This window comes from Sprattus sprattus (genome assembly GCF_963457725.1).
Source record: "Sprattus sprattus genome assembly, chromosome: 5".
NCBI classification, from domain to species: Eukaryota; Metazoa; Chordata; class Actinopteri; order Clupeiformes; family Clupeidae; genus Sprattus; species Sprattus sprattus.
The window spans coordinates 42,910,266-42,923,607 of record NC_137924.1 but is presented as its reverse complement, the minus strand read 5'-3'; the positions used below and the strand labels follow the sequence as shown (position 1 = coordinate 42,923,607).

Genomic DNA, 13,342 nt, shown 5'->3' with positions numbered 1-13,342 from the left:
ATTCACTGATAAGCCCTATGAAAAGTCTTTAAATCCTGGTTTTGCACATTGTTTTACCACCGACTTGAAGGTGCAAGTCAACATATGCGTCTGTCACTATCGTGAAATACTGATCAGAAAGTTGATCCTTCTCAACCTTTCAACAGTGAGGTGATTTCCTCTTCCTGTTTTTGTGACTGTGGCACAGGATTCTGCTACACAGAACAATTGGACTGTTCAGTCGATTTTCATAAAACACATAACATTTCATAGATAGAGTAGGTATTTTCTCTATTTTTATCCTTTAATTCTATTTAACTGATAGATATCCTTATTGAATTAACACTAAGTGCATATGATTACATTACTACCCTTGCTGTAATGTCCCTTCTTTACATTTATATACATTTACTGATTGAGCAGATGCTTTTAGTCAATGTGACTTCCAGTACCACACAGACATACATGTTCATCAGTACATGTGTTACCTGGAAAACGAACCCATGATCTTAGTGTTGTGAGCACCTTACTCTACCAGTTGAGCCACAGGTCCATCACCAGCTGAAGGTTTAGAAACAGGGTTAGCGCTCTTACCTTTGCGATGAGCTGTAAGGCAGCAGTGTGACACGGTGCCGGGGAGAAGATGGCGAGGTTGAGGAGGAGACACAGGACCAGCCTGGAGGAGCAGAGAGACTTGGCCACGGCCTGCAGAAGGGGAGGAGGAGGAGTCTCTGGACCTAGACACAGACTCATCAGGTCACCCCTGAACTGCTGCATGTGTTCCTGAAACACACACACACACACACACACACACACACACACACGACCAGATCAATTATTAATCAATTCAAACAGCAAACAACTGGTTTACAGAAGCCGATCTATTCCAAGTTGGGTAAACATATTGACACAAGCCAATGTAAAGTCTGACACCTGAAAAAAGTCAAAAGTCAAACTATGGAAAAAAAAAAAAAAAACATCAGTCAAAAACATAGTCAGACTACAATAAAGTGAGCAACCTATTGATCAAAGTTGTTGTTTGTTATGTCTGTGATATGGACAAAATTGTGGTAGATTTAGCTAGGGGAGCTGACCAGAGCTGAGCACAAACGTGCTTATTATCAGGAACTTGCATTTTAATCAGGACCTGGCATTTGCAATGTTGACATCTGAAAGCAAGACGTGCCCTGTGAGCATACCAGACCCCTTCGCACTTGGCCTGGGGTCAGCGTACACATCCTGCCACACACAGACACACACACACACACACAGACACACACACACACACAGGCTAGAACTGCCAGACAGACACACCTGCCCCTCCTATCAGCCATGTAGATATTTGCTGCAAAGTTAAAAACATTTGAACTTTTGATAACCCTCTTTGTAATGCGCAGCAAATTAATGGTCTTAAGAGGCTTCGCACACACACACATTCTCACTGTCTATCCCAGACCTACCCACTGTTGTGTCCTCTGGTGCCCTCTGTTGGTGGGGTGGTAGAAGAACGTCAGGAGCCAGAGCAGGGCCTGCTGCTGGGAGGAGGAGGAAGAGGAGGCGTGGGGCTGAGCTGGGACCAGCAGCTGGGCAGCAACATCCACCCATCCTCCACCCTGCAGTAGCAGGAACCACACCTCAAACACGGAGCCACTACACCGACAGGAGAGATGGATTAGACTCGACACACACCAAATGCATGAAACATATGTGGATCATCCTACAGTCCACAGCAGCCTGAAATATACACAACACTGAGACCATGACATGAACAAGGTGGAGGCCCATATGAGGTCACAGAGGTGGATGAGGGCATAGTGAAAGGAACAAAAACAAGAAACAGGGAGTCACAGTTGTGTTGGACGTAGCCCGGTTTGGGATGGACAGAGAGAGAGAGAGAGAGAGAGAGAGAGAGAGAGAGAACCTCCAAAGTGTCTGGCATGCTGTCAGTATGGTCTAAGCGGCTGCCCTCAACTAAACACTGACAGCTGGGACCCAGCTCTTGTGACTTCACCCTCCAAAACCCTTCAATTAAACCGTGTAGATTTAGGGGGAAAAAATGAAAGAAAGAAAGGAAGAAAGGAAAGAAAATCACAAGCCAAGTAAAATGCGCCTTGGGATTCTTCTTCTCTTTTTGTCACTCTCTCTCTCTCTCTCTATCTCTCTCTCTCTCTCTCTCTCTCTCTCTCTCTCTCTCTCTCTTTCTCGCCCATATATCTACTCTTTCAGCCTCTCTGTAATGAAGGCCTCACACAAACATCTCGAGCCGGTCGGTGAGCAGCGCTGAGGTAATCCTGCTGATTGAGGGCTTCTGGAGGAGAAGTAATCCAGCCAGACAAACGGGGAGGACAGGCCCCTGCAGCTGTTTGTTTTGGTGAAGACTTTTGAAGTCAGCCCTTTCACAGAGCCTTCCTGACCCACCGCATTCTGGCTGACCTCAGCAGCCGCACATGGAAGAGAGAGAAGCCACCGTGCGTGTGAGTGAATAAGTGAGTGTGTGTGAACGATGAGTGTGTTGTGCGAGACTAAGAGAGTGAGTGAAGGGAGAGGCCTCAGGAGATTTGGCCATGTGGAATCAATGTATCCCATGTAACGTTAGCGTAAGCATTATCAGCAGATAGTGTGAGAAAACTAAAGGGTGTCATGGGGCCCGTCTCTTGCCTGGGTTCGTCGTCTTTATCCTCGGCCTCTGCGGTGGCTCGCTGGAGCCTGTTGCTGATCCCAGTCAGGTGCTCGAGCCACACTTCCTGAGGAACCTCTGAGGGTCAGAGCAGAGCAGATCAGGTCAGGCCAGGTGAGAAGACCATGCAGCGCCCGGTGAGGCCACAGGCTTTCAGTCACAATCAACCAGAAAAACAAGCAGAAATAAGTGATGCAGGTGGAAATGATTGACTAGATGCCCAAGTAGGTGACTCATGAGGGATGCTGACTCTAATGTCTGAAGTGCAAGGCCTGTGGTGATTCCTAGCTTGATCAGTCTATCAACAAAGCCGGGCTTTCATGTGTTTCTGTTCTCAGTGAGTGCCTCTAAACTATTTATTCTCTAACCATCCGTTTCAAATCCTGTGGACAAAGAAGGTACAAGGGCGGTTTTGAGATTCTGCACTTTCCATTTGCTTCCACTCAACTCTGACAGACACTTTTATGCAAAACAACATATGAGTGAGGTACTTTATAATCCACAAAAACTAGATTACCAACCCACCTGAAGGTAAAGTGAGCAGGCATTAGCAGGCTCATTAGCAGGCTCAAAGGTACCAGAGGAAAGAAGTTCTTCAGAGATAATCTCTCCTGAAACACACATAAACTCACTATTACCGCTGCACAGCACTTTAGGGTGGGTCCCCAAATACCGCAACATAACGCTAAAACCATCGAAAAATAACACAAACCAACTCCCATAATCTATCGAGTGAGAAGGGATGTTTCCTTCAAAGGAGGACGTGGTAATAGCCGTCTCTGTCAATCGGAGGTTTAGAGGTCAGTTGTGTCCACTCGTTTCATGTGTCCATTTGGTACCCAGGGAGTTTAATTGAGTTTAATTGTGTCCTCAATCTTTAGGCCCACCCACTTCCTGAATGAACAATAAATGTCTCCGGACATTAAGTGCCATTTGTGGAGTGTGTTTCCTGTCCCTTAGTAGCGTGGTGCACTCCCACAGAATTACACACCAACATGGCCTTTAACATGTGTCTGTCTTTCATGGCTCATGAAATACTAGCCAGCTGAGTTGAGTGTCTTATTGAAGCATCAAGGTATCCCCTTCACTAGGTGAATATATAATTGGGTACTTCTACATGTTGTAAGGTTTATTGCTGTCAGCTAACATTTGTCATACCGTCACAAACATAACTGTCTACATTTGTGTGTGACTGTGCAGACGTTTTAGTTTTAGGCACTTAAGTTGTTTCACAAAACTTTTGTCTTAGACAGTCATTTCTATCCGTACAAGCATTAGTGTGCCAATAGGAAATATCATATTCTAGATTTTCAAACTCTTTTAGAAAATAGTATTCCAGTGAGACATTTATATGCTGTTAAAGAAAGTAAGTAAAGAAGTATGCATGAAGAGACAAAAAAAATCAAGACAAGCCTAAATCCATTCAAGTACTGTGGCAAGCTCTCTGAAATACTTCAAACACTCTACCTGCCTTTTTTCATGCCATTTTAAAAGACAATGCGAGGTTCGCACCAGATATTGATTTTCATCATGTCATTGATTTTGAAAGCATCCTAACACACAAGTGCCTAAAACACAGTCCAGTATGTCACTTAAATGTTCAGTTTATCATTTGAAGACTTGGAATCCACAGCCAAGCGTTCTGTTTGGTTTATACTCTCCCTATTTTAATCAGAAATATACAGAATTACTCCTTCTCCGGTTTTAATTTTGGTCTTAGCATTACAACTCCCTATAACTGCATGTTAAACTAGCTTCTGCTGACAATTATCATGCACAAAAGCACATAAATCCCTTTGTGAATAATTGATCATAGGTTATATCTAATATTTGTATGTGATTCTTGTCCCTTGTTGTGCCACTGCTGTCTATGAGGAACTTTGACCTCTCATGTGGTCATTGCTGACCGCACAAAAATCAAAACAAAAACATTGTGATAATCGAACCCTAGTCAATCTTGTTGTGATAGTCTACATTTGTTGATGAACATGAACTGAATGATGTTGAGCACCCCAGCACCTGCCCTCTCACAGTGGATATCTAGAGATATGGATGTGTAGCCCATGACAGGACTGTAACGTACCTCTGGGTCCTGGGCCGCCAGTGCTTTGAGGAAGCAGTGAGTGAAAGACTGGATTAGCATTCTTAGCACTGAGTTCTCCTCCATCTCTAGCAATGTGGATCTAGAGTGACACTAAATGGAGTCATTTCTAGGGTTCAAACAATGCTGTATGATCTGGACATAGAACAAATTAGCATCAAACAATTAACAAACAACCAATCAACAAAGCACAAAGGCACATCCTCTCTCTGCTTGCAGTCATGCTTTGCTGTTGCCATTCTATGTCAAGCATGTAATCTAAGGTCTGTTGCACTAAACAACTTCTTCCCAACTGATTATGTAATATCTCCTTGAAAACAGCTGAGGGGGATACTAGTGGGTAATCTATCCCCAAACTCACCTGAAGACGTCATTCACTACGAGAAACACAGGACAATGCTGCGCACAGGCTTCAGGCTGCGAAAGACAAAGCACCCATATGAGAACCCAGGTCAAGGGGTGTGCTTTCCCCTCTGCCCACCACTAGGGGTCACTGTTGCCTCAATCATCGGCGCACCAAATGGTTGCAATTTGGCCGCCTTTACCTCCATGCCCACAAAAGGTTCATCAGTTGGAGCTCCTATCAAAACAATGCACCAGCGCTCTGTTATAAAAACTATATCATCTGTTTTACATTTGGCACTTTGAGAAGAGGTGCCGGGAAAAGAGGGAGCACAGCTGTACTGTACTAGTTGGCACGTTGGCATTTCCACCCCCAAGACTGACGGGAAGAACGCGACGCTCCGAGAGCAAGAGAAAAAAAAAAGAAAAGAAAAGAAGGTATTTACTCCCTCTTTCCACCAGTCAAATGAGATAAGAATGCAATTAAAGCCTTCCCACACCCACAAAGTGCCCAAATAAAAGTCCCACATGTGCTGGCGTGCCTTGCATTGTGTGAGACAGAAAGAATGAGAGAAGGGGGGAATTCACAGAGACAGACACACACACACACACACACACACACACACACACACACACACACACACACACACACACACACACACACACACACACACACACACACACACACACACACACACACACACACACACACACAACACACACACACACACACACACACACACACACACATAGTGAGTACGCAAAAGAGTGAGCAAACAAAAAAAAAGAGAGATTTGAAAGATGGGCAGAGATAATAAGAGACTGAGAGTGAAAAAGGAGGTAAAGAGACTCATAAGGACAAGGCGCTCAGAAGAAAGAAAGAAAGAAAAAAGGCCAAAACAAAAAGAGACAAAAAGCAAGTAAAAGAAAGAGAGCGACACTGAAACAAAAGAACGGAAAAAGGCGCAGCAGTTACTGTGCCGCCTGCTTGACTGGCGGGCAGGGCGGGTGAAGGGGGCCCCCGTGATCACCACCACATCCTCGGAGCGGAGCAGTTAAGTGGGCAGCGGGCTCCACCCTGAGGCCCAACGCAGCGAGGCCCCGGCCCCTGGCTCGCTACGAACACAGCATCAAGCGTTGCAGATATTCCCCCCTCTCACCCTTATGGCATCCTAGTTATTTACCACTCGCCAAAAGACGCCAGCGGAAAAAGACGAGGGGGAGAAGGGAGAAAAAAGGCGGTTAGGGATTAATGCAAAGGCGTCCAAACACAAGCCCGTCCTCAGAGGGGACATAAATGTCTAGGCAGCAATGGAGCATGGAGAGAGAGAGAGCGAGAGAGAGAGCGAGAGAGAGAGAGGGGGAGAGAGCAATGGAGCATGGAGAGAGAGAAAGAGGGAGAGAGGGGGGGGATGCTGTTCTGGGATATGAGCTCTACACTGTGGCCCTCCGCAGAGACCACAGTGGAAGGCTATGGAATAAAAGCTGTTATATAATGACAAAATACTGGAGCGTATGATGACATCTTATTGACCTGTTTGATTTACTGAGGAAAACAATAGGGAGTCTGATGAATTGTAGAAATGGGGGGTAGTGCCACCTAGTGGCAGTCATGCTGCACTGCGGGAATCAAACAAGTACCCCTCCCTTGGCCACCACCCTGTTCAAAACACTAGGAAATATGACAGCCGTCTTTTAAATGTGTCTATTGTTTCTAGTGCTAAGCCAGATAATCAGATGCAATAAACCGAAAGCCACAAGGCATATTTTGTATTGTTTGAAGGCTTGTATGTGTGTGTGTGTGTGTGTGTGTGTCTTGCCCCTAATGAAAACAGATGGTCTCACAGCATAATCCTCCCATACCTTACTCTCTCATCCACTTCAGGGAGGGTCTATTACTCTATCCCCAAAACATCCTGTTTTTTTCCTCTCCTCTCCTCTCCTCTCCTCTCCTCTCCTCTCCTCTCCTTTCCTCTCCTCTCCTCTCCTCCCTTTCTTTGGCAGAGAGGCCCCTTGGAAGTTGCTGTTTATTATTATTGGATCAAAACGTCAGTGAAAGGAGGTTTGAAGTGAAAACAAGAATGTGAAACTAATTACTTGCTTCCCTGTTTTTTTTGAACACCGCGTAAAAAGCACTGTTGTGAATCAAAGGTTCCTCGGAGCCATAAAAACAGTAAGTGGGCCGAGAATCCCCAAGTGTCGGTCAGATGGGTCTGTGGGAAAGCTACTAAATATCCAAAATAAATACATACACAAACAAATATTTCTCTTGTCTATATACAGTATATTATTAGGCTACAGTTATTTTCAATTGCGGTTCGTAACAGCTTGGTATAGGAATCCCAAGACCCCACCAACACAAAGACACACACGTAACATTATAAGCTGGAACTGTCTCGTCGTGCTGTGTACAGAACTTACCAGGAGAGAGTTGTTCACCTGCTCGTCTAGCCTCTGTAGGTCTACTCTTGGGCCTGAGAGTGCACAGCGCAACAAACTCAACACTGCCCTCTCCAGGCTGGTCAGGCTATGACACCAGAGGGCCACAGCTGACTGCACATCAAGGTGCAGCTTCTTACTGCAAGAAGGGAGAAAACATATTCATCTTCAAAGCTTCACTTCAAAGCTAATGTAATGATGGAATAGGATAGTATATTATTATTATTATTATTATTATATTAAAACAAAAGCCGATGCATACACTTACAGCAACATCTTTTTTCCAAAAATCGTTGGATAAAGAGAAGCAAATGTTTATCACATAATGGTTGCAACCTCATAAGAGTTCTCTGATTTCAGCACCAGTGATTAAACTTACTTGAGAAAACTGGTGCAAACTGCCTCCACAAACTCCTCGCTTAGCTGGGCGCGGTCACATGTTACAGGCCTTCTCAGGAGAGCACCAATCAGAGGGGCCGCTTCAGGCCGTGTCACCAAAGACACACACGTCAGCGACAGACTGTGCATGCCATCACACTGGCACCTTCACAGATAGTATTGGTTAAGTGTCAGGAGCTAACTAGCTAGTTAGAAATATTTTATGAGCACTAATGTTATTAAAATTCGTATTATTTGTATCATTTTTAAACACACATACACCACTCCCCCCCCCCACACACACACACACAGACACACACACACACACATACACACACACACACTTTCTTCCATCCAGTACAAACATGCCTACGATAATAGATGCATTTTTTATTTAGTATTATACAAGATAACTAAAACAATTAACAGGTGCATTCAATATGTTCGGCTGTCCACTTGTATGTCAACGCAGACTATGAAACAGGTTTCAGAGCATGGCAAGGAGACAGCACCTCTCTGATGGATTCTTGAGACTACTGCAGCCTCTGTTGACATCCTCAGTCAAAAGGGACACCATCTACACAAAAAAGCATCATCAATAATGAAAAACAGCCAAACCCAGAGCTCTCTCCACTCTCTGCCAATAAACATGCAGGCAGGTGCTGTTGGACATCAATGAAGCTTGTTAACAACTTACAGGATCAGAGGATAATTAACACCATTAATAGAGGCATATAGAGAAGACTGAATGTATTATTCCCATTGAAGTAGGGATCTCTGGGAAGGAAACTAATGCAAAAATGGCTTATTCTGAGCATTAACAAGGCATTTTTTTCAAATAATAAACAAAGTACCTTTTTGAGAGAGTTCACGTTGTACTCTTTTGAGGGCAGTCCTACACATTTCTTTAAAGAACACCCTTCTTCGTCGTCCGTTACTAAATGACACATTGTTTTCTGCGGAAGAAAAAGAAAGCTTCACTTTCCAGCTGCAGTCAACAGTCATTTCAGGGGGTACATTTGTACTTGCATGCTGAAGCAATTAAATGCCAGTGATGGTGTGGAGGAATCGGGCTATAGCTTGTGCGTGGAAATTAATCTGCTTTCACTAAAACAGACCAGCGAACAGGACTCCAAACAACCAGAAAATGGCTGTATGAGAGGCAGAATGCTTAATCCCGAGGTCTTGGAAAAAATCAATTCCAACTGAAATTGAGTCTGATATCCTAAAACGGTCCAGAGAAATTAGGGTTGCATCTGGAACGGTATGGAAATTAGTCTGTTTCCACTCAAATGCCACAGTTCTGCACATTAACAGCACGTTTGACACTTAATCCACAGTCTTGCACTCGTTAACTCAAGAATATCATCTGTAAATCACACAACAGGCAACAATTTGATTTAATTACAGCTCGAAGTATAACGCATGTAAATTACCTAAGGAAAACAACAGGCCACTTTATTTCTCTGTACCTCATTGGGTGACATACTGCCTACTCTGTTGATGCTGTTGCTTTCCCACTTCACCTGAGTTCACCTGAGTATGGTTGTATGTTTAAAAAAAAAAACTACAATAAAAACATATTTTTCAGTTGACTGAATGAGCTGCCGCAACATTTGACTTTGGTACACCGCAGATCAAAGCAAACTTCTCATCACTGGAAATGCAGCAAGTTACACCAAATGATTTAATTATCAGGACCTAAAAACACATCAGTGATCCTGCTCTGAAAATGGTCCTCTGTGAGATGGCACCAGCCTGATGATCACCTAGTCGAAAAAAACGACCAGCAAGACCATCGTCTCTCGTGGACAACACTCCGGAGCACCTCTCTATGGAGAGTATGGGAGTTGCGCTTCTCTGCACACTAGGATGAATGTTGCTTAGTAAGGTCTTTGAGTGAATGAAGAGCACTGAATAAAACTTAACGGATTAAAGTTGCTAGGGTAACAACTTGAGGTCAGAAAAACACAAAGTAACTTTACATCAACAAGTATTTCTTAGTGTTCTTTGGTTGTGTCCTCTGAAATAATCGATGTCTTAATTTTCACAAGTATCTTGAAATCGGATGAGCTCTGATTGGCCTGATCAAGATCTAGCTCTCAGAACTTGTGGGACGCATCCACGAATTCAAACGATTTTGCTTTAACCACGATCGTGTCGTATGCGATGCCACACGCTTCTCTCTGATAATCAGGCCAAATCTGGATGCAATCAGCTATAAACAGTATGGTGACAAAGCCTGTGTAAGGGCTTTAAGTATCCCCCATTGGCAAAGCCTGTGTAAGGGCTATAAGTATCCCCCATTGGCAAAGCCTGTGTAAGGGCTATAAGTATCCCCCATTGGCAAAGCCTGTGTAAGGGCTATAAGTATCCCCCATTGGCAAAGCCTGTGTAAGGGCTATAAGTATCCCCCATTGGCAAAGCCTGTGTAAGGGCTATAAGTATCCCCCATTGGCAAAGCCTGTGTAAGGGCTATAAGTATCCCCCATTGGCAAAGCCTGTGTAAGGGCTATAAGTATCCCCCATTGGCAAAGCCTGTGTAAGGGCTATAAGTATCCCCCATTGGCAAAGCCTGTGTAAGGGCTATAAGTATCCCCCATTGGCAAAGCCTGTGTAAGGGCTATAAGTATCCCCCATTGGCAAAGCCTGTGTAAGGGCTATAAGTATCCCCCATTGGCAAAGCCTGTGTAAGGGCTATAAGTATCCCCCATTGGCAAAGCCTGTGTAAGGGCTATAAGTATCCCCCATTGGCAAAGCCTGTGTAAGGGCTATAAGTATCCCCCATTGGCAAAGCCTGTGTAAGGGCTATAAGTATCCCCCATTGGCAAAGCCTGTGTAAGGGCTATAAGTATCCCCCATTGGCAAAGCCTGTGTAAGGGCTATAAGTATCCCCCATTGGCAAAGCCTGTGTAAGGGCTTTAAGTATCCCCCATTGGCAAAGCCTGTGTAAGGGCTATAAGTATCCCCCATTGGCAAAGCCTGTGTAAGGGCTTTAAGTATCCCCCATTGGCAAAGCCTGTGTAAGGGCTTTAAGTATCCCCCATTGGCAAAGCCTGTGTAAGGGCTATAAGTATCCCCCATTAGCAAAGCCTGTGTAAGGGCTATAAGTATCCCCCATTGGCAAAGCCTGATTAAAGGCATTGAAGACACAGAGTGCAGAGGTCCTATGGGTTGAGCAAATTCTGAAACCCAACCTCAACTTTAAAAGTCTTTTGCCCTCAAGATTCTTGGAAAGACTTGCTTGATCCCCGAAAATCAATAATCATGGAGCTGCCTGTGTGTGTGGTAAAAAGCACCAAACCCCTACAAATAATTTCATAAGCGAAAACAGATGATTTTGTAACAATTTGCCTATTCTTATGTAAGACAAACGTTACTAAAAACCGCACAAGAGGTTCTTTAAGAGATGGATGAATTGCCGAAAATAAATAAAGCTCCGCCTTATTCGGAGTCACGCTAAATAACAAAGGGAACACCAAACTTAGATCATTGCGCGCGCATAAGGCCCTGTATTAGTCAACACAAATTATCACAATCATAATTACACACAAACCCCATACATTTCCCCAGCCCTTAGTCCACAAAATAAACTCAAAAAAGTCTAGCTCAACAGAGCAATGTCCATGCGCAACTCAGGCGCAGATCCGAGGAAGGAGGCCTGTACCTCGTAATTCCCACGGTGTGGTACAACGTGAGCCAAAAAAAACAAATAATCCAGCACACCGTCAAAAAAGGCAACAAGAGGAGCAATTGCACCCGCCGGGTATATCCACCACAAAAAAGGAACGAAAAAGTTCGGTCTCACCGGATCACAGGTAAATGAATCCCCCCAGATGAACGCTTCTTCTTCCTGACTCCCGCAAATGCCGTTCAGTGCTGTGTAATGATCTCCACACTCAGACGCGATCATATATTTTTTCTGCCGTCTGGAATGTTTTTACATTTCAATGGCTGCAACATTCAAATGCTGGCGCCACTCTCACGCACACACTTCCTACTCAAAACTTTGGAAGAAGGGCCGCCCCTAGTCAGACGCGCACCTCATATACACCGTCAGGTGCGCAACTATAGGTGCCATAGCAACAGAAAATAAAAGGAGCATTTTAAACGGACAGACCCCCCCCACCTTATTATACATATACAGGTATTTGACAGACACCAAAGGCAATTTAGTACATACATTCAGTACTTTACATATACATCATATGTAATTTTAAAACCTTTGGGATCTTTTATATTTCTCATGTTGTAATATGATTCATTAATGTGACGGTGTCACAGATCCCCCCCCCCCTGCCGGAGGCACCTGAGGTTGAACCCCAAAGTAGGGTTTCAGATTGACCACATTAACTACATCTGTCTTCTTGTTTTGGTCACTTCCCTGTATAAGGTAGTTAATGGGGCCCAATTTTCTCAACACTGTAGCTGGTCCTGACCATTTAGGCGCGAGCTTGGCTGAGAAGTATTCGGACGCTTTAGAGAGTGGGTGAGTGCGGACCCAGACCAGGTCTCCCACCAGGAGTTGTACACCTCTCCTGTGGGCATTATAATACCTGGCTTGTCTGGCCTGGCGTTTCCCAACTCTCTGTTTGACTTCCACAATGAGTTGCTTCTGTCTTTCCAATAGGGTATATGGAGCTTGATTTGGTGTTGGTGCCATACTGATCAACCTCTCCAGCGGACCTTTCAGGCATCTTCCAAGTGCCAGCTCGGAAGGGGTATGGCCTGTGGTCTCGTGATAGGCTGCATTTATGGCGAATTGGAATTCCCTAATCCACTTGTCCCAGTTCCTATGGTGACCTCCCACATAAGAAGCGATCATCGTTTTGATGGTACGATTTGATCGTTCTGTGAGGTTGGCCTGCGGATGATAACTGGTGGTAAACTTCTGTGTCACTCCCCAGGTCTTACAGAGGTTAGCCATCTCATGACCCGTGAACTGAGGTCCCCGATCTGAGACCATCTCACAAGGAACTCCAAAACGGGTGAAGATGTCATCTTTCAGGATGGTCACCAGCCGGTGAGCTTTACTGTCTTTTAGCGGGAACATTTCCACCCACTTGGTAAAATAATCCACAACTACGAAAAGGAAAGTATTGCCCTTCTTGCTGCGGGGCAATGGGCCCATTAGGTCCATTCCCAGCTTCTCCCAGGGGTCCTCAGCTGGGGTGGGCTGCATGAGCCCCGCTGGCTTTTGATTCACAGCCTTATATGCCTGGCAGATGGTACAAGCCTTGACATGGTTCCAGACATCAGAGCGGACGGCTGGCCACCAAGCCACCTCAAGGATCTTGAGGAGGGTCTTCAGTCTACCCAGATGCCCACTCAGTGGATGGTCATGGAAATAATTAAGGAATGCTGGTACAAGAGACTTGGGAACCACCAATTGATATTTGTCACCCCCCTCTTTCAGAGGTGATCGA

General features: G+C 44.8%; 1 protein-coding gene across 1 annotated transcript in view; it reads right to left on the bottom strand.

Moving 5' to 3' along the window:
- Positions 1-13,342, bottom strand: part of fancc (FA complementation group C) — a gene marked incomplete at both ends in the record, with an annotated part of 32,704 nt that overhangs the window by 996 nt on the left and 18,366 nt on the right. Inside the window, 11 exon segments of the mRNA XM_080838768.1 lie at positions 574-762; positions 1,440-1,629; positions 2,638-2,734; positions 3,182-3,198; positions 3,200-3,267; positions 4,740-4,839; positions 5,119-5,174; positions 7,521-7,677; positions 7,918-8,082; positions 8,429-8,493; positions 8,771-8,872. Coding sequence (XP_080694894.1) covers positions 574-762; positions 1,440-1,629; positions 2,638-2,734; positions 3,182-3,198; positions 3,200-3,267; positions 4,740-4,839; positions 5,119-5,174; positions 7,521-7,677; positions 7,918-8,082; positions 8,429-8,493; positions 8,771-8,872 — 1,206 coding nt within the window.